This window comes from Phalaenopsis equestris, unplaced genomic scaffold, assembly GCF_001263595.1.
Source record: "Phalaenopsis equestris unplaced genomic scaffold, ASM126359v1 Scaffold219149, whole genome shotgun sequence".
Lineage (NCBI taxonomy): Eukaryota > Viridiplantae > Streptophyta > Magnoliopsida > Asparagales > Orchidaceae > Phalaenopsis > Phalaenopsis equestris.
Window position 1 is genome coordinate 173,636 of NW_018237541.1, and position 22,294 is coordinate 195,929.

The 22,294-nt window shown below is 34.3% G+C and overlaps 1 protein-coding gene across 1 annotated transcript; it reads right to left on the minus strand.

Moving 5' to 3' along the window:
- Positions 1–1,114: 1,114 nt before the first annotated feature.
- Positions 1,115–21,054, minus strand: LOC110037410 (cyclic dof factor 2-like; the record flags this gene model as incomplete). Its single annotated transcript, XM_020742056.1, is given in 2 exon segments — positions 1,115–2,518; positions 20,982–21,054. Coding segments are annotated over 2 exon segments (1,297 nt in total), but the record flags the coding sequence as incomplete, so codon positions are not given.
- Between the last annotated feature and the right edge of the window lie 1,240 nt (positions 21,055–22,294).

Genomic DNA, 22,294 nt, shown 5'->3' on the forward strand with positions numbered 1-22,294 from the left:
TTTTTTGTCTTTTTTCCTTTTTGGTTTTTTTTGCACAACGGTCCTTGGAAAAAATGCAAATTGCATTGAGTTAGAACTGTTAGCAACGACAAATGGTTTCCAGGAGTTAATTGGTATGATCTCACATTATTTATTAAATTTAATTAATAGGTAAATGTGTGAATATTTTTAAAGTGTTGAAGCTTAATTTTATTATTTATTAGTAGTAGAAAAATATGTTTCTCGTTGAGACTGAATTGGAAGAAAATATTCCGTTCAGAAGGCCAATCATCGGCAGCTGCATCGTCATATATAGGGCTGTCAAAATGGCTCACGAACAGCTCGTGTTCGACTCGTTAAGAAGTTCGTGTTTCGCTCGTTAATTTCGTTCGATTAGTTAACGAGCCGAACACAAACTAAGATGCGTTCGTTCGTGTTCGGCTCGTTTTGGCTTGAAATACTACACATCAAGTTTTTATATTAAGTAGTATTTTAAGATAATCTAATTGGCTACAAGGCTACAAAGATTTATAATTAATTAAAATATTGAGTAAGAAAATAAAATAAAAATTATTAAATTATATTCAAATGATGTTTTAGTATAAATAATAATTTTTAAATCTTGCTCAAACTCTTGTTATATTATGACTACATGATTAGGATTGTTAAAAGGACTCTTTGTTCGTGAACAGCTCGTGTTCGGCTCATTAAGCAAACGAGCAGAACACGAACACATTTTTAGAGCTCGAAATATAAACGAGCCGAACACGAGCTGAGCATGGCTCGCTCCTGTTCACGTCATTGTCCGACGACATGACTGTCGGTGACGTCCGAACGAAATAATTTTTACCCTACATCGCTAGGACTTAAATAATATATTTTTTTTAATTCGATTTATAAACAAGCTGCACGTAGATAAACTTTTATTCAATCATGTTCAGATTATATTAGCGCAAATAAATTAAACAATTCAATAATTAATATTTTTATCTTATTTTTTATTATGTAAAAAAAAAATCAATTTTTATTATATATTAAATCATTTGAACTAATTTTGGGCCAATCTTCAATTTAATTAAACTTGCAATTTATATTTTAATTGACATCTCATAAAGCAGAAAAATAATACCTTGAATCTCAACTAAAACTTATTCCAAACCATGACAATAACATTTATGTACCATTATTACCAAAATTTACATCATCAACCCTTCCAAAATTGCAGAGATGACCCCAAAGGCCGCACTCAATATTTATAAAAGGTATAATTACAGCAATCTGAAACACAAATTTCTGGATGGAATTAGTAACTCCCTTACAATGTGATTTCCTGGAAGGATTGAGACCGAGACATTGCAGCTGGATTGGCATGCAGTACTTGTGAGGTGTTGGAGCCACCTTCTGCTCCATTTTCATTCTTTGATGAGAAGGATTTGAAGGTACAAGCTTCCATGGGTTTGATGCCAAGAGTGGCAAAGATGGAGCTCTTCGCCGCCTCGACCGGATCGTCGATTCTCAGCGTCTTCGGAATCCATAAAGATTTCTCTGAATTCTCCTCCCTGGAATGCTTGCCCAAGGTTGGAGAAGCATTTCCAGAACAATGAGTGGTGATTGTGGAAGAAGAAGAAGAAGATGATGATATCAACCATGGTGGATTCCATGGTTTACCAGTCCAGCTCCAAAATGGGAATGGAAGAGGAGGACAGAAAGCTGGAGAGGTCAACAATGGCGGCATCAGTGTTAGGAAGCCATTCTCCTGACCTGTGACAGGAGCATTGTTCCATCCTGGACCGAAGGGAAATGCGAGAAGAGGACCTGGGAAATACTGGAAGTGAGGAAAGGGTGTGATTCCATTACTGTAAGAATTCATGGAGTTTTCAGGGAAGCCATTTTCTTCTGGCTTGGAGACTGATGAACATGAAGTTTCATCTCTACTCTCTGTAAGCTCCAAGTTCTGCTCTGCAAGGTTTAGCATGGAGGCAATGGATTCGCAGAGAGGAGCATCTGGTCCAAATTTTAATATGGTGGTGTTGCAGTTTAAGGGAGATGCGGGTTTAGGATCGATTGAATCAGGAACATCCGTTTGAACTGATGGGAGTGAATCAGGTGTGATCAATGTATGACAGTAGCCGGACAAAGTGTGCTTGTTTTTACGTCTTCCGGCGCCGACGGGAACGTTTCGCATTGATCCCCCTGCTGTCCAATATCTTTGGCAGTTTTTACAGAAGTGTCTTGGTTGGTTGACATTGTAATTATTGTAATAACAGAACTTGGTGTCCATGCTGTTGCAACGCGGGCATGGAAGGATCTTATCTGGCTTCTTGAGGAGCTTATCTTGACCTGAAATGGCGGCCTCTTTGTGAACCGGTTCGGGCTGTGGTTCTTCGGCTTGGTTTGTGGTCTCGGTTAAAGTTTCTTTGCCGGCTTCAATGAAGTTGTTCAGAACAGAAGAGCTGAGCAGCTCCTTTGGATTCAGCTCTCCTGGAGAGTCCAGCATTGGCATGGCAACTTCGAAGTTTGTTTTTCCTTTGGATTTATCCTAAAGTTCAAAATGAAATCGCGTGAATTTTAACCGAGACAAATTAGTATTCATGTAGACAGCATGTTGTGTATCATTTATGAAGGGGAAAAAGTGTTAAAATGGTCCCTAACTCTTTGCACAGAGGTTATTTTGGTCATAGAGTTCATAAAAGTGTCAATTTAGTCCTCAAACCCTTCTAATTTTAATTGAATCAATCCCACATAATTTTGCACGGAGGTCATTTTGATACCTTAACAATGTTCCCATCAAATGAAACCATATTGGCCACTCTCCCATAAAATGAAAGTCATTGAGTATAATGCACCCATAGCCTACTTGACTACATCGTGTTTGCAAAGTACTCGGCGGTTCATTTACCAAACTCGACAATATCAAAAGCATGCATACCATTGGAAGCAACAAAGCTCATGAATCACTCGATCTCAACCAACTTCTACTTTTTGTTTACAATATCAATAAATATATCATATTTGCATAAATTGTATGTATAATAGTAAGGGTATTCTTGGGAATCCTACTAAAATGAAAGTCATTAAGTATAATGCACCCATAGCCTACTTGACTACATCGTGTTTGCAAAGTACTCGGCGGTTCATTTACCAAACTCGACAATATCAAAAGCATGCATACCATTGGAAGCAACAAAGCTCATGAATCACTCGATCTCAACCAACTTCTACTTTTTGTTTACAATATCAATAAATATATCATATTTGCATAAATTGTATGTATAATAGTAAGGGTATTCTTGGGAATCCTACTAAATCCAAATCACCCATCTACACAAATCAAGTGGGTAAGGAACAATTATTTTTATAGGTAAAACTCAAGGAAAAAGGTGATACGAGAGATTAATCTAGCTCTGAAGCAATATCAATAGTAGAGGAACACGCATATGAGTCAATCATAGCCTTCAAAGTTGTCTAATGTTGTGCTTCTTAACTAAAGATAAAATTATTTTATTACAAGTAATTAAATTACATTAGCCACATAGGTATTATTTTCCTTCTTATAAGTCTATCACAGGTTTAGCCGTAGAAATGTCATTTTAAGAAATGACATAATGATGTCATTAATTGACACCTACCAAAGATGAGTTTGAGAAGTTTATTGAGAGTAATGATTTCAACATTTGGGGATTTGGAAAATAAATATGAGAGCATTACTCTTAAATGATGGATTAGTTAAAGCTTTGAAGAGGAGGAAAACCTCTAACTAGTAGAGATGAGTAAATTCAATGACTGTCAATAAAAAAATCCTCAATTTTGAAGGTATTTTTTAGAAATAATAAGCCAATGTAAAACAAAGAATGCTTGGTGAAACTTGAAGCTTTCCGCGCGATAAAAATAGCTAATAAATTTTACTCTAGTCAAAATAACGATTTGCTTTATATAAGCTATCATTAAGATTATACTGAATTTGACTAATATTGATGTTAAAATTGAAAAGGAAGCTAAAACCTTGATTTTATTATGCCCACTATCATATTCTTATGAACATATTATTATCACCTTATCATATAAAAATACTTTATTTTCATAATCGAGTTTAATTCCTCCCAATTATCAAATGAGCTAAGGTTGAGGGTGCCAGAAGATAGCCATACAAAGAATTCTCATGAGAAAAGGCAGGAGTACGAAAAAGTAAGAAGAAAATCAAATCAAAGTTAAGATAAAAAGGCACTACCACTATAGTAACTGTGGATATAGTTGAACGCATAATTTTAAGGTGAAAACTAATAGAAAAATGTGGTATGAGAGTGATTCTAGCTCTAAAGTTGCATCAACTGAAAAGGAAAACATGAGCTCCCATGGCTTTGACAATGGTAGAATGTTGTGTTTCTTCCTAGGTTTTGCAACTCAGATTGGACATTGAACTAGAAGAAGATATTCAAGATTCAAAAATTCAATTGAATGAACTCCATATAATAAAAAATGTAAGAAAATAATAATATGATTTAGACGATATAATAATGATGCAATAATAATGTTTTTATCAACTCAGTACAGATTATTCTAAATCAAGCCATTTGACAATGAAATATTTATAAAATAAATCTAAATCAAAATATTGGGACCATACATATTACTTGTTTTCTCTGTCCATAGTCATACACCAATACAAATACTTGCAAAAATATTGAGAATACTGCCACTAGATTAGAACATCAAAAAAGACCAAAATGAGAAGAAATTTCACCACACTCTCTACCAATATTTTTAAAACATTTTAAATTTAAATAAGGGTTATAGATTTAAGTAACTTTAAATTAGGATGCATAGATTTAAGTACTTAGTTAATCTAAATCTTTTTTGTCTAGCCATTTAATTAAAATCAAAATGCCATAAATTTATTGCAAAAACAGGAACAGTTCCCTGGTTCAATTGCCAATTCCAACAGGCTTTAATTTCCATCAAATTAATCAATGATTCTAACCATATGAATATTTTGGATCATATTTGAGGAATCAAGTGACAAAATTGGACAATTTAAATAAGCTTTGTCTAAATGCCCTTCCCCTATAAGTACAATCACTATTTTGACCACTTTCTTAATATATAATATTGAGTTGGTGATCAAGGTTCTCATTGATACAAAGAGCGGTATTTAAAACTAATTGCAATTGACTCAAATAAGGAAAGAAATAAAAACACAATCAAAGAAATAAAAATAGAATAAAGATAAAAAGGAAACAACATAATGCAAAGTAAGGGGAATTAATAAACAGTAATGGCTACGGAAAGTCAATAAACCTAATAAATTTAATAATCCCCCTCAAGTTGAAGCAAAAATGTCAATCACGTGCAACTTAGATTTGAAGTCATCGAACAAAGGACGAGAAAGATTTTTGGTAAGGATATCTGTTAGTTGATCATTGGAGGGCACAAAAGGAACACAAATCTCTCCGACCTCAATATTTTCCTTAATCAAGTCTACGTCAATCTCCACATGTTTCGTACGATCATGCTGGATTGGATTGTGAGCAATACTGATGACGATCTTATTATCACAGAATAACTACAACGGGACGGGGGTTGGTATACGAAGTTCAGGGAGCATACTACGTAACTAAAGGGTTTCATAGATCCTCAAGGACATGAATCTGAATTCAGTTTCAGCACTACTCTAAACAACCACAGACTATTTTTTGTTTTTACGCGTGATAAAATTTCCCCATAAAAAAAGAGCAATATCCTAAGGATGTAACGTCAATCATGAACCGACCCAACCCGATTAATATCTGTATAAACAACAATAGACTGAGACGTATGACAAGAGAAAAAACAAACCTAAGCCCGATGGACCTTTTAAATAGTGGAGAATCTGGTGGACAGCTTGGAGATGATACTCGTATGTGTCATGCATGAATTGATTCACTATACCAACTGTGTGATATATGTCGGGATGAGTATGGGCGAGGTAGATGAGTTTCCCCACAAAGCGCTGGTAATGAGTTTTGTTAAATAGCACAACATTGGGAATGTTAGATAATTTTTCATTTGGGATCCAAATGGATAGCCATAGGTTTACATTGAAGAAGATTATTCTCTGTCAAGAGATTAATCACATATTTGCGCTGAGATAGACAAATGTCACGAGATGATCGAATGACTTCCATGCCTAAAAAGTACCGGAGAGATCGCAAGTCCTTCATTTCAAAGAACTTAGGAAGAATTTTATTCAAGGATTCCAATGTTGGAAGATCATTTCTTGTAAGAACAGTATCGCCAATATAGACAATAAAGATAGTTATCTAGCCATTGGAGGAATGTTGGAAGAAAAGAGTGTGATCTGATTGAGCCTAAGTAAAATCATGACTCACAACCCCTTTTTTGAATTTACTGAACTAGGATCTTCGAGACTGCTTTAGCCCATAGAGGAACTTTTGTAGCCGGCACACTTGTCGTCTATAGGCAGTAGAGTCAAAGCTAGGACAGAGAGAAATTTATGCCCCTTCTGTAAGCTCTCCATTTAAAAGTGCATTCTTTAACATCTAGTTGGAATAAAGACCAATCCAGATTCACCGCAGAGGACAACAAGACCCGAATAGTGTTTAACTTGGCCACTGGAGCAAATGTCTCTTCGTAGTCAATGCTGTAGGTATGTGAAAACCCTTTGGAGACCAATCATGTTTTGTTGCATTCAAAGGATCTATCAGAGTTGAACTTGATGTTGAAAATCCATTGGCACCCCGAAGCTTTCTTACCCGAGAAAGATCAACGATGTCCATTTGTTTCAGCATGCGGCTGTTGGGATCAACGACAGGAAGGGATTCACAACAGATCTGTGAAAAATGACAAATTTACTGAAGGGATGAAAACTACAAGAATAATTCAATGTAGATCTGTAGAAGGGATAAAAATTGCAGATCTGAAAACAGCAGATTGTTGTGAGAATTCTACATATTGGAAAATGGCAAGAAAACAGCAGAAAGAAACCTTTCCATAAAGAATCGACAGATTGCTGGGAGAATTTTGCAGTTTTTATCCTACAGATTGGAGAACGGCATAAAGAATCCTACAGGGAGAATTCTGGGCAGGCTGGAAGGGACGTCGAGATCAACTGCTAGAAGATTTGGCCGGGATGGAACCTCTAGGGTTAGAGTCATGCCTCTGATACCATGTTGAATTGGTGACAAGAAAGCTTGTTTCTCATTGATAAAAAGAGGGATATTTAAAATCAATTATAATTGACTAAAATAAGGAAAGAAATAACAATAACAATCAAAGAAATAAAAAACAGAATAAAGATAAAAAATGATACTACATAATGCAAAAAAAGGGGAATTAATAAAGAAAAACGGCTATTGAAAGCCAATAAACCTAATAAATCTAATAAATAATCAATCATAGTTTATTGCAATAAAGCATAGATAGATTGTTTATAAAAAAACAAGGTACAGACATGATGGAGAGTTCGATCATGAGCAAGAGGGAGGAGCTAATCGGACACGAGAGCAGCAGCGATCATGACTATCTCCTACTTGGTGGAATTCCATCAATCTTAAGAAGAGGAACTCACTTCTTCATCTTTTTCTTTCCACAAATGATTAAAGCAACTATCATAAACTCTAGAATTGTAATTCATGATGAATTCGCTGAGAAAACCATCAGTTGAGCTTGAATAATCCTCCAAAACTCCTTTATTTATATTGTTTTATGCATACAAGTTGATTTCTCCAATTAAGACTTATAGAACAACTTGATGAACATGTAACTGATGAAGGACTCGTAATTTTCTTTCATGTTTCTGTTGACCTCATTTTTAGTGAGGTCTAGTTTTCTTCTTAGGGTTTAGGGTCTAGCCTTAGGGTTCTCCCTTTGACTATCTTAGAACATTAGATTAGAAATTTAGAACATTAGAAATGGAACCCGCCTCATTTTAGAAATCCAACTTACTTCTTTACCTTTTTGGAGCTTCGCGTGTTTGGTATCGGTCTCTAGCACTTAAGAGATTGAAACCAACATGAGGAAACCCAAAAGGAGTCCATATAGGATCATTAAGCCCTAGGATTGCCTTTTGCACAAATTGCACCTTCGCGCGCACAAACTTTGCAACTAGAACAGCCGGCACGTTCATTTTTTCGCAATTCGCATCGTCTACGCTGTTATTTGTCTAAAACTTAAATAAAATTTTTGAAACAATCGATCACAAGTCGGAATTTTGACGAGAATCGAATTTGACGCATTTTGACTTAATCGTCAACGAGGTTGTCCAAACGACCTCGAATGACGAAACGGACTGCGTCGGCGAGTCTGGAACGTCGACTTTAGCTAGGGAGGACATCAATTTTGATATGACTACGAACGGGATTAAATTGCACGCAAATCGACAAAACTTAAATAAATTAAAAAAAAAATTTCTTTTTAAAGCTTCCTAAATCTAAAATCCCTAAACCTAAACTCACACACCCGATCTCACCTCCCTCACGTTCACGTGAAGCCCACGGCTCGCCTCTGCCTCTCGTTCGCAATCCAGGCGAATCCCTAGAGGGCCAAACTGAACTCCTCTGCTTCTCCTCGTCGATCCCTCTTCTTCCTTGCGAGAGATCGGCCCGCGGTCCCTCCCTCGTGCTCCAGTTTCTAGCAAAGCTTCCACCTACTCCCTCTGTCGCGCTCCGGCTTTCCCCTCCCACGCCTCTGCGATTCTTCTCGCTTCCTTCACTCGTCTCTTTCGCGACGACTCACCCCAAGTAGGTTTGGGTAGGCTCTTCCCCTCTCTTCTGGCTATATAAACCCCATCTGGGGGGGTCATTAGGGTTGGCCGAAATTCTGGAGAGGGTGGATTTGCTGCCAAAATTTCCTCTAATCTCTTTGGTTGGATTTTTCCTTGCTCTGCTCATCTTCTGTGTGCTTGGGTCTTTTGGAGCTCTGTTGGTTTTGGGTAAATCTTGAGGAATGTAGCCTTCCCAATCTTTTCCTACCTTCCCCACCCCTTAATCACTCAATCTGCTTGCTTGATTGTTGATATCCTTGCTTGGCAGCTCGATACAATTATGGGTTCTCGAGGCCTTGCTAACCTGCTCGAATATTTTGTTGGTTGGTTGAAGTTCTTATGGCTCTGCTGGACATTTACTGATTTAGCTTGATCCCTTTAGCTTCACTATTTTATGATGCATGATTGATTTGATAACAAAGAGGCAATATTATGTGTCGTTTAAGCTTTCCTTTTACGCTTGGTCAACATGAACAAGGATCTTTTATACAGCATTATTTGCTAGAGCCGCTCATTTAAGCACCACCTTGCTATATGACAATCTTTTCCTTTAAGGCAATGTGGTTTATATGGATTTAACTTAGCATTCTCTATTTAGCACGCTTTAAGTATTATCATCAAAGCTATTTAGATTCCAATACAGGTTCTTGAACGCAGTTTTGCGGTGTAGATATTGCTTCGATATGCACATGTTGGTGCATTCACATACGTCGCGCACGATTCTTATATGTGTTTCATGCCTAATCTTATGTGATTACATACTTCTATGCTTGATTCTATTCGAGGGTGCTAAAAAATTAAGCTTATTATCTTTCATCGTGCATCATTGGATATGAGAGTGAGTGATTGAAGTAACCCTCGTTATTGGCATCCTTTATAGAATTGTTGTGAGAAAGGAATATGTATATACTGGAATTTATAGTCAATCCAGGTGGCTAAGGCTACATGCATTCTTTGATTCTAAAGTTATTGAAATATCAATATACCCTATCATTTGAATCTTTTGAAGATGAATTTTGCTCAAACAGGTTTGAGATTTTAATTTTGGAGGAATGTTGTGCAAGAAATAAAATAGGAAGGTTTACATACGGCACCAAGAAATTCTTATGCATTTATTTATATGATACCCAATACTTCACTTATAAAACTTATTTATCATGAGTTTATCAATGAAAATTTGCATTCCACAGAAAATTTTATGTATTTACCCAACCCCATCGCAATTACATATTTACATACATACCACCCAATTCCTATGTATTTACAAACCCAACACCAAAATTGTTTTACATTTATTCCACCTAAATCTTTCGCATTACATGAAAGGTATTGCCATCTTGACCTTCTTTTAAAATAAAAATAAAAATAAAACTTGTGCAATTTTAAGTATAGGAAATGTGACATATGCATAAATTGAAGTTTAAGATATGGGATATATAGGTGTATAAGAATTGTGTGGTGCTATGTGTGTAAATTTCTCTTGAAAATTTTATAAAACCTCAATTGCCTGGAAAAAGAAAGAAAGATTTTGATAACATGTGATACTATTGATGCTTCCTTTACTTATGGGAGATTTATATAGATAGCACCTAAATTGCAATGCATAAATGCATAATTTCTTTTTTTATGCTTATCTTAAATTCTGAATAAGAGCTGATTTTGCTATACGCATACTTGTTGAATTGGGTTGAATTTAAGCATCCCTTGAGGTGTTTCTAAATGCCATTTGGAAATTTTAAAGGTGCTATTTGGGAGGGGCTTTGTTTACTACTTTAAGGCTAATCTTGAGAGCTTTTCATATCATTCAAATGCATCGATTTGGGCACTTTAAGTGCTGATTTTTTTAGGGGTTTTTTTTTTTTTTTTTGGATTTTTTTTTTGGACACTTTAAGTGCTCATTTTGGAAGCTTTTACACATTAATTTGGGCACTTCAAGTTCTGATTTTTGGGGGCTTATATACAGTGATTTGGGCACTTTAAGTGCTCATTTTGGAGGGCTTTATGCACTTTTTGGGGGTTGATTTGATCTTTGTTTTGAAAGAATTTAAACGCTTTTAGGCCGACTTATTTGTGGTTTTGCCCCTTTGCTTTGATGATTTCTTTTTAGAAGTGGGTCGGCCTGCTTCTTTGTTGATTTGTTTTTGTCCCAATGGTTAAGTCAAAAAGAGGGATTTCTGATTTAATTATTTGGAAAACACTTGAGGTTTAGTTGGAGAACACTTAATTGAGGGTAAAACACCTTAAATCACTTTAAACGCATGTTAAAGTGTAGGCTTCCTAGACTTTACGAGGACACCCTAGGTGAGAGTTCACTTAGTTTTCAAATGAATGAAGAAACTAAACACTTGACCTTAATTCAAGAAGTGATTAAAACACTAGACACGAGGTTGCACCAGGATGTGGCTCGTAACTCCCTTTTAATTAAATCAAATAGTGAAATTCCCGTCATGACTTAACCTACAGTAAAACTCAATGCTTCGGGATACCAGCTCAAATATTACACTCAAATCTTCTTGGCAATTGGGCACATCCCTAATATCACATATAAATTACCTATTTCTGGTCCTTTATGTGTGGCATCGTGTTCTTTTTCTATGAATTGTTTAGATTTTTCTGTATCAGATTTTCTAGAAATTTAGTTAAGTTTCCTGCATTCTACTGTTCTCTTTGTTGCACCATTTACTTTAATGCACTTGCTAAACTACTTGGGTAGAGAATAGTAGAACATATGTTGGGAGATACACGGGGTCCTTGAGACCCAACAATAATCATACTTGTAAATATAAAACACTAAACTTGAGGTCGCTACAGTTTGGAGGTTGGAACAAGTTGTTCGTGGGCAGCATGATCGAGATGTAGTGGATGGACGACAATCTACAATAGCAGAACGAGTCTACATCAGCTAAACATTTTCCTTAGAATAAAATAATAAGTCATAGGACTTCAAGGTAGTCTGTCTAGCGCGATATAAATCCTCACTTTATCTTTTAGACTTTTGTACAACCATGCTATGCAATTTAAGCCCTAACTCGTTTTAAGTTCCGAGGTTGTCGTCCAATACAATATAAACTCTCATATCTTCCAAGTCATTTGTATGACTGTGTCACGCAAATATAAGTCTTAAATAATAAAATTGACAGGATGAAACATCAAATAATATTTTCTTGAAATTGAAGCAAAAAAATAAGATAGTTTGGGAAGTTACCGAGGTTCGCCTCAGGATCCATGACATCCACTATTTTTCTTTCCTTTGACTCCAGAAATAAATATTCCTATTTGGTCATTTTCCCACTTGACTTTTCTATGTCCAATCTTGGGAACCCTAAACTTTGAATTCATAAAGATTCATACCTCTGATCATCATCGAGAGTTCTCTTAAGCGACTTCAGTTATTTGAGAGTAATTAACTATAGAGGTTTGCCTGTATAAAAAGTTTTAAGAACCCAAGTAAAATAAACTCTATCTAATTTTTAATATTAAGTAGGGGAATTTGTCGATCAAAATACATAGTTCGCAGACCAGACTGATGTCATAAATTCTGTAGTTTATTTAATCGAGTCTCACTATCAAGTAATACGCATATTCCTCGGGATAAGTGTGTTAATTGTGGTGTTATGCTCGATCCTTTAAACTATTAAATATATGAGAACGGTTCGGACTCGTATTTTCAAAATTAAACAATTACATTTCAAAACTACATATATATTAATATTAAATCAAATACCCTTTTTTCCAAATTTTAACGACCGATAGTTTCATATAATTATAGAGATTCTATCATTTTCCTAGCTAAAATTGTAACCTTTTAAAATGTTAAAATGCATTAACATTTTTTTTCAGTTACCACGCAAGAACTTTCTCAATGGCCTTGTTTTCACGGTTTAGATTTGCTTCATTTCAAAAATTGTAGCATCTTCATTTTTTTTTTCTTAAGACTATTTTCCAACACCTCATTTGTGAACTTTGAGTTTTTTTTTTTCGAATTGAACAATGATTATTTTGAATCAAATTTAAGAAGTCGATGGGTTAAGTTGGATACTTAATCTTGAAACAAAATGAATCCCCACAAAATGAATCAAGCACACCCATGGTTGGGAAAAAAGAACTATGATATGCGCACGAGCATAGAATACATGAAGAAGAATAAGAAAATAAATAGAATAAGTAACCATTGTCCGTGATAAATAATTCGTACATTAGTTAGAAAATGCATCTTTATTCTCTAATATAGATTTAAGATTTAGTTATTATCAAATGAAAGTGAAAGAAGAGAATATGGTGATGAAAGAATTCAATTTTCTTCATGGCTACAATGAGTTTCTTATAAGGCCTCAAAGTATCACTAAGCACCAATGATACTCAATTTGATGAAACATTCAAGTCATGTCTAAATAGATTTATGATTGTATTTACAATGGATATATTGGATGAAACATTCAAGTCATGACGGGTGAAGAGCATGTTACTCATCTAGAAATAGGATTGGAGAGACTAGGGTGAAAGAAATTATACAAGTACTAAACAACAATTCTTTATCCCACTAAGTGGGGTTATCAATCCATTTTCTCCATTGTGTCATATTGAATGTCATATTTTCATTTAATTCTAATAAATTAAGATAATTATTTATACAGCATGCCCGAGTCTTTTTAGGTTTACTTCTAAATTTCTTAGCACAAATCGAATCTAGAACATCTACTCCCCTAACATGGTCATCAGATGGTTAATGTTTAATATAAAAAAATCATCTAAGGCGACTCTCTCTAATCTTGTCTGCCACTGAAGCTACTCCAACCATTTCACGGATATATTCGTTTTGCATTATTTCTATAAGTGTAAAACCACTCATCCACCAACTTTTAACTTAATTTTATGCATCTATTTTGCAAGCAACATTTTGCTCCATAAAGCATTGTAGATTTCACCACAATTTTATAATATCTTTCTTTAAGTATAAGTGGTACTTGTCTATCACACAATAGGCCTGATGCATTCCTCCACTTCAACCATCCAACTTGAATTATAAATCCAAGTTCTTAAATGAGAATTATGATCGCAAAGTGTTGCATTCTTAAGATAGTAAGGGGTTGTTTGGTCTTCTAAAAAAGGAATGGCGTAAAAGGAATACATTGTAAAGTTAACATAATGTATCTAGAAAACTTTGGAGTTATTTAGTTATGTGAAATGTAATGCAAGGCTTCACATTTTTTTGTTTGTTTTGAAAAATAAAATAAAATCAATGGAAAATAAGTGGTAGCTACTGAAAGTAATTCCCACCTCAATGGTCATTTAAGACATTATGCAAATGACAAAATTGCATTGATATGGTTGGCCCATACGAGGACACATGGAAAGCATTAACTTTTCAATGTAATATGAAAATAAGTTCTTCCAATATACACATTATTAGTCTCTTTTTCACACAAATTTAACAAAAAATGAAAAACATAATATGAAATTCAAAATAATGCAGAATGTTTTTATTGATATGAAATGGGGTATAAATAACTCATACATGAATCCTAGAATAAGAAAAACAATACAAAAGAAATAACAGGAAGAGAAGATATAACTCTTATATCTCTAATTAATCAATTCATATTAATTGTTTTGGAGCTAAAGGAAACAACATAAAATAGGAAAAGAAATACATTCAATGCAAGGAAATAATTTATTCCTCATAACTTCTCGCAGGAATAAATTATTTCCTAATATAACTTCTAATACTCCCCGTATTGGATTAGAAAACATCAAACAATGGGCGAGGAAGATCCAGTGAGATAAAATTTGAAATCTTCATCTTGTACTACGGTTGTAATTAATTGCAGTTCATGTAGTGTCTGCAGGTAGGCAGAAGACTCCTACAGGTAATGTTGCAGTGGAGTTTACAAGTAGACAATTACGGTTGTCTTTGACTGCAGCTCCTACGGTGTCTGTATGTAAGCGGAAGGCTCCTACAGGTAATGTTGTTGGGTATTTTGCAGGGAAATAAACAACTATAGTTGTCTTTGACTGCAATTAATGTAGTGTCTATAAGTAGGCAAAAGACTCATACAAGTAATATTGCGGGGGAGTTTACAGGGAAGTAGAAAACCAGCGGGAAAAGAAAACTGCAGGTAGAAGGAAGGTCGTTTTTCACATATCTACCTAAATTATTCTTTGCACAGATCTACCGTGAATTATTCTTGCAGTTTTCATCCCTTCCGCAGATTTGTCGTTTCTCGCAAATCTATTGTGAATCCCTTACTGTCGTTGATCCTAGTGGTTGCAAGCTCCAACAAATAGTATACCTTCCTTCTACCTATAGTTTTCTTCAGACAGCTAAGACGTGCGATTGGAGATTATACATGCTCGCCTACACTGCCGCTGACGCTAAAGAAAGACTTGGAGGTGATTCTGGAAACATTAGAGATCAAATAAGTGCACTGAGGAGTATGGGAGAGAAAAGAAGGTATTGGTTAAGTGGAAAGAGTTGTCAGACTATGAAGCAACCTGAGAAACTTATGAGGTGATCCATAAGCAGTCTCCATCCTTCCACCTTGAAGACAATGTACTTCTTTGGGAGGGGAGTAGTGTAACGGCCAGACGTGAGCTGGTTCAATATGGACTAGCCGAAAGCAACCCAGCCGGCCCACAAGCGGGCCGGCCTTTGTCGTGTGAAGAAGCGGGACGACCAGGGCAAGCCGCAAAAGAGGAAAGAGCCAGTGGGGTCCATTAGGGCCATAATCAAATACTCAAGGATGAGAAATTATGGGAGTTTGGATGGAAAGTGGAGAAGGCAAGTTTTCAAATGTTATGGGTGAATTCTATTAAAAGGAGGAACCAAGGGTTTTTTATCTTTATGCATATTTTTGGGTTGCTGTGTTTTTTCTTATTTGTATGGTGTTCCAAGCGACCTCAGAATCGATCTACCTCTCGAATAGTAGATCATCCTTATATCTTATTTTTTCCCTTTGTTTTTTATAAGAGCAGCCCTCGTTTGATTTTTCCACCTATCTATTTCTATTTCGCCATCGTTTGCTCAGTAATTTTGGGTCCCAAGATGTATCAGTTTCATCGCTTGATCCCTTCACAATCTAATTCCTGATTTGCGTAGAAGGCTTCCACTCAAGGATTTCTTTGAAGTAGATGGTCAATTGAGAATCCCCTTCATGATCTAATCCCCGATCAAGTGCCCAACAGTTTTAACTTTTCATTATCAAGCTTTGAAAGATGACAACAAAGTCTTTATGCAGTCTATTTTTAATAAATGTATATAACCAAATAATGAGATAAATACAACATGAAACATTTATAAAAAATTATTAGATGAAAAAGTTTAAAAATACATATATAATTAATGAAAATATGATAATATAAAAGAAAATCTCTCCATGACATATAAGGAGATACATTGGAAAAAAAAACTCTCATTTATAGCTCATTATCGATAGCCTGATAAATCTTGGTGATCACGGAATTGTTCTATTCCTGACATATCTAGCAAACAAAATTTGAAATGTCATATCCATGTACGCGTCCAAGCTTTGAAAACTAGCATCAAAATAAGAGATATCTCAATGCCTTGGGCAACAACTTTCACAACAATAGGAAGAGATAAGAGAACTCATATGGAGGAATAGGAAGAGATAAGAGAACTCATATGGAGGACATGGAAAAATGATCTTAAATGAATATGAGAAGCTGGTCAATACATGGAGTTTAGGACAACAAAAGAAGGCTCTAAAGGCTCTTATTCTATTTTAAGAAAAAGGGCAGTATCCAAATTGGCTGCAAATCTAAATTATAGTAGTTGGAATAGCGTTCTCCACATTTGAAGGTAGGATTTGATCATTTTTTTGTCCTCTTTATTCCTAAATGAAAGGATCAGTAATTTGGTGAGGCTTGAAACATTCAAAGTAATTATGATAAAAAAATTTTACAAGACCAACAATGGGAATTAGGGGCGTCAAAAAGCTCGTCGTTCACGAATAGCTCGTGTTTGGCTTGTTTAGTAACTCATGTTTGATTCATTCGTTAATCAAACAAATTGAACACAAGATTTATAAACGAGTCAAACACGAACAAACTTTTGTTCAATTATATCCGGCTCATTTTGGTTTGAATTAATTAAATGATAAATAAATAATATATAAAAGTTAAAATAATGATTTCAAATTTTTTGTTTATATAAATGTAAAAAAGAAAAGTTAGATGCTAGATATACATAAAAATTGAGTGGTATGCATGTAAAAACCCCTCAAATTTTAAAAAAAAAAATTAAATTTAGATGTTAGATACGTAAATACATAAAAATTTGGTCTTATTTATGTACATGCCCCGTTTCCCACCAGAAATCCCTCCCATGGCTGCTTGCATGGAGGTCTTACCAAAGTAAATACATAAGAATTTGGTCGTATGTATGTAAATGCCCCTAAAAGTCTACCCGCCTGGCCCGCCCCTAACTTTTCTCTCCATTTAGTTTTGTCCCACAACGGGTCATTGAGAAAAGCTCCATCATCCTTATAGAAATGTAAAAAAAAAAGCGAGAGAACTCTAAGTATTCAGCTTGACTCAAGCACTATTTTGTAATTTTTTTGAAGAAGAAATGTATTTTTTTTAGTTCAACTGAAAATATTTTAAAATAAAAAATTAATTTTTGAAATTTTAATTCGAGTGGAAATTCGAGTCGAAAGCAAGCTTAATTTGAACAATTGTGCTTGAACCGAGCCAAGCATAAACAAATAATTCACTAGTCATTTTGAACAAAAATTGACACAAACAAAACAAAATTTAAACAAGCCTAATACGAACAAGCCTTGAGCTCGCTCAAGCCCGGCTCATTCACACCCCTAGTGGGAATGAATGCTTCAAATTCAACCTTCAGCTAGTAACTATGTGATAATGATTTAATCCAAAGCACGTTACCCAAAGGAATTGAAACATTCAATTCAACAAAAACACTAGCCACATATAGTCTAGTTAGCCGAGTAATAGTAGCATCCACTTGCAAGTATTTAACAAAAATAGAACCCAGAGAACATGAAGTAGATTAATTGACATAGTGCAATGAAAGCTGAAAAAAAGTAATTCAAATGAAAGAGATAGGTGGTTTCAAAACAAAATGAAAGTCAGTAGGCCACTTTAACAGCACATAGGAAAGCCACTCATATGGAAGGATAAATGTGAAAAAAAGTCTAGAGTAATCTACTCTTAAAGATAATCTAATATTAATATGATGAAAATCAGAAAGCTCACTTCAATAGTCTCCTATTAAGTGCAAATCTAACATAAATATATGTCTAATCTAAACATTGGGTTGGTTCAAAGAAAAATTGCCCATAATATAGAATTTGAATGGGGTTGCTAGCTTGTAAATCTCCACTTCTATAAAAAAAGAGTAGGTTTATCATGAAAGGTAGAGGCTTTTCCTAAACCTTGCTAAGTTAACCAAGCAACATAAATGAACGATGGATGCTGAAAACTTTAGTGAAGTACTAGGGAGTGCAAACAACTGGAAAGATTATAGCCACATGCTCTAATCGGATCACATGATTGTCGAGAAACATCACCAATGGGGAAAGAAACTAACCCAAACCCAGAGAAGCAACCAACAAGTTGGGTGAAAAGGATTCAGGCATCAAAACGGGGAATTTGAACGCCAACATGGAAGAAATGAAGGGAGCAAGGGTACTAAAGAGAGTGATTCCAAATAAAAAAAATACACCTGGTGAGCACAGGAGTAAGAATAGTTGATGGACAGAGTTGAAAGGGATGTCATTTGTAATAATGGTGTCAAAGCTGGGGTTCATGCCAGATGCAGGACATCAACACCAACATGCATCAATAATCAAGAAGAAATCATACGGGAGAAGAGCAAGAGCAAGCAGAGCATTGAACTTAAATCACCGACATGCGAGAAGCACTCCAATGAGAAAGAAAGGGACATCCACAAACAAGAGATAGTGAGAGAAGAGGGAGCCAAGTGCAGTGAACCGAAAATGCCCTAACCTAAACAAATTTATAAATCAAAATTTTTTGTGAACTAAATCTTTCAAAATATTAACTTTTTTATAGTTGTCTACATAAATACTTTCTTCTCAGTGACTTTTACACTCCGTTTATTTTTAAATTCAAATTCTTTACTTAAATCACCCAGATGCATCACATAAGTTGACATTAAAGGGCCATTTGGCTGCAAGGAATTAACTCAAGTAGAATTTAGAAAGTCCCACAAATCCAAAGTTAGAAAGCCCTAAGACAGTTGGATCCTGAAATCTATTTGGTATGATAGAAGATTGGCTGCTTATTTCAGTATTTAGGTTTGTTAAATCAAATATATTTTTCAGTAAACATTTTAATAATAAAAAATTATAATTAAGGCTAATTTATATTTTAATTAATATATTTATATCTTATTATAAACTTCCTCTCCTATTTTATTATATTAACTTATCCTGTGTCAGTCTTAATTAGGATAAGATAATATATTCATTAATTATTACCTAATAATTTACTTAGCTATTTAAATGATCATTCATTATTAGTCAAATTAAATAAAAATAATATTAATTTAATAAGATAATTAAGCAATAAATTCTAATTTATCGAATTAAAGTATTTAAATTATGATTAAATAACATAATATCTTAAGTAATCATTACTTAAAAGTTATAAAATTAATCAAATATAAAAAATTTTATTTATATAGATCAAATCATAAATAATTTTAATTTGTTTAATTTAATATCTTTTAAGCAAATTAATGTTAATTGTTAAAATTAATATCAAAATTTTTATAAACAAAGTACCTCTTCCCCACCTCTTCCCCACCTCTTCCCCACCCCCAAGGTGCCTCCTGAAAGCCCCAACAAAGAAGTGACGGTGGGAGCTCTCCTATAAAATAAAACAAAGAAGTGGTGAGGTAGCTCCTGCATCAATTAAACCCTTAAAAACGAAAAACAAGCAAGCAATTAGCGAACACGCCTGCCAAAAACCATTAGAGAAAAAAGAAGGGAAGAAATCGCAAAAGAAACTAGACGACGAAGGCAAGGATTCATGCCTTTTTTTTTTTAATCTGTTAAATCTGAAGTAGAATTTAGCAAAATACTGGATTTCCTATGAAATGGACCAAAAAAAATGACATGAGCCTTAAGATTTAATTGTGCATTCTTGTTGTTTGGCAGAGTTTACGTTAAATCCGGTTTAAATTTTGCTCAAAACCCACTACCGAACAGCCCCTACTTTAATCTGAAATTTCCGTTTCAAAACCATTTTCCTAGCAAACTAAACCCCATCTCACAATTACACAACTCCAATTTTGCACATAAACATTCTAGAAATTCAAATCAACTTTATCAGTATCAGTCAATTAAATCATGCACATCAATGACTTAGACTTCAGAAGAGCACAAACCAAATTATGTCTAACTTAAATTCAAATCATGCAAGTATCTAACTGAAATCAAACATAAGAGAATGATGTTCTCATATGGACAATCACATCAAAGAGGTGTCATTTATCTGCATAACAACCGAAACTTAACTGCTTAATAAATTACATAGCATATTTCTACAGCTAAGTACAAGGAAATCAAATTAAATGAAATTTTCTATGATGATCCCTTCCTGAATTAAAATATGCGTTTGAGTGTATAAAATTTTGATCAAAAGGCTTAAAACAGACAGATCCAAGCCAAACGACGTATGTTAGTGTTGAGCAAAACTAGTACTTATCTGCATAAGAACTGAAACTTTGTTCTTAAAAAGTTACAAGAACTACTACCAAATCTTTTAGGGGAATAAAAAGTAAATTAAATTAACGAATAGAGAAATTTAGGCTGGATATCTTAATCAGGACGATCAGATTTTATCTTAATCAATAAACCCAAAGTTTGTACTTATCTTAAAGTAAATACAATGGATAGAAAACTCATCCTGCCAAATCTTCAACTAGAGTATATCTGGATCCAAATCGTCTCCATCAAGAATTCGTTTCAATGATACAAAATATTCTGATAAACTAAAAATTGTCAATCAAACATCCCAAAACTAAACCATTCTAATATAATCTACCCTTGCTTCTACAACCCCTGGAAACACTCAATAAATTAACTAAAACCCTCAATCCGCACCGAATAAATATACAACACCTTAACTCCAGCTTCAGCTCAAAATTCAATCGCAAATAGCAGAGAATAAGTTAATTTCAAAACCCTAAATCAAAAAAGTGAAAAATAGAATAGATATTCGATTGAAACCTCACCTTCTGCTCCGACGAATCGGCTACACCACCTTCTTCCATCAGCGGTATCTTCCTCCCAAATAGCTTGATCGCCCGATTTCTCAGACATTCCTTTCTGTGCCCTGAGTTTCGTCTTCTACCTCGAGCCCCCAAATCGAGCACGGATTAGTCCTCCAAAGCAAGACTGGAAAAGCGCAGAGAAATAGAACGCCGCAAGAACCGAAATTTCTCAATTTTGTATTTATAAATTAAAAAAAAGAATTAAAAGGATAATGATCACTTAAAAATAATCTCTAATTCTACTTTCTTTTTTATTAAAGCCATCAAAATAGTTGCTGATTGTTGCTTGAGGTCATTTTAGGGTCTGTGGTAACAGTGAGACATTGCATCGTAGTTTTGTCTGTTTCGAATAAAATGCATATAAGTAAATTTTTCAAAAAACTGTAACTGAAATCAGTATTTTTTCACAATTTTACCTAGATGCAGTGGCAACTTTCTAGTTGTTGCATGAATTTAAATATATGTATATATATTGTAATAGTCACGGTTATTTTTTGCAATATCAAATTATTTTCAGTAGTTTCACAGTTTCTTCTTAATAAGCTACAGCTTCCCTGTAAGCTTAAAAATTATAGAAATGTCAAAATGGTTCAAAAACTTTTTAAATTAGATCAAAAACAATATTCACAGATGACTATTATAGCTCAATTTAAAATAGTAGAAAACTATTTTAATATTTCTATAAACTCTGAAAATAAAAAGACTCAATGTGCGTGTGTGTATAGTTCTTGTGTTGCAAACCATGGCCTCTTGATTGACGGGGTTCATTGTAAGTCCCATCAGGTCACGGGTTCAATCCCCGGTGGCGTTAGGTTCTTGAATATTTAGGCACATGGCGCGGGCTCTCATCAAGGGGCCTAGCTCATGAGAAATTTGTATTTAGGCCTCTGTCAAATACTAATTTCCTTTTGAATATAAATTTATAGCTTTAGAGTTAAATTTAAGTGAAAATATTTATAATCTAGCGATGCATCAGATTTATAACTTTAGAATTAATGTTTGGTGAAACTATTTTTAATCTAGTAATGCATCAATATTATTTTGGACATAGATTATTGCATTATTATTTTATTGATGCTCATTTAAAAATAATTAATTCAAATAAAGTGTCAAAATAGTCTCCTACTATTTATATGGGATCGTTTTAATCTAAGATTTTATAGAAGTCTTAAAATAGTATTAATTATTTCCAAATTAAGTTAATTTTTAGTCAAATTTAAAGAATTCAAAAATTATTTGAACACTCCTATAGAGTCTCATATATATATATCTAT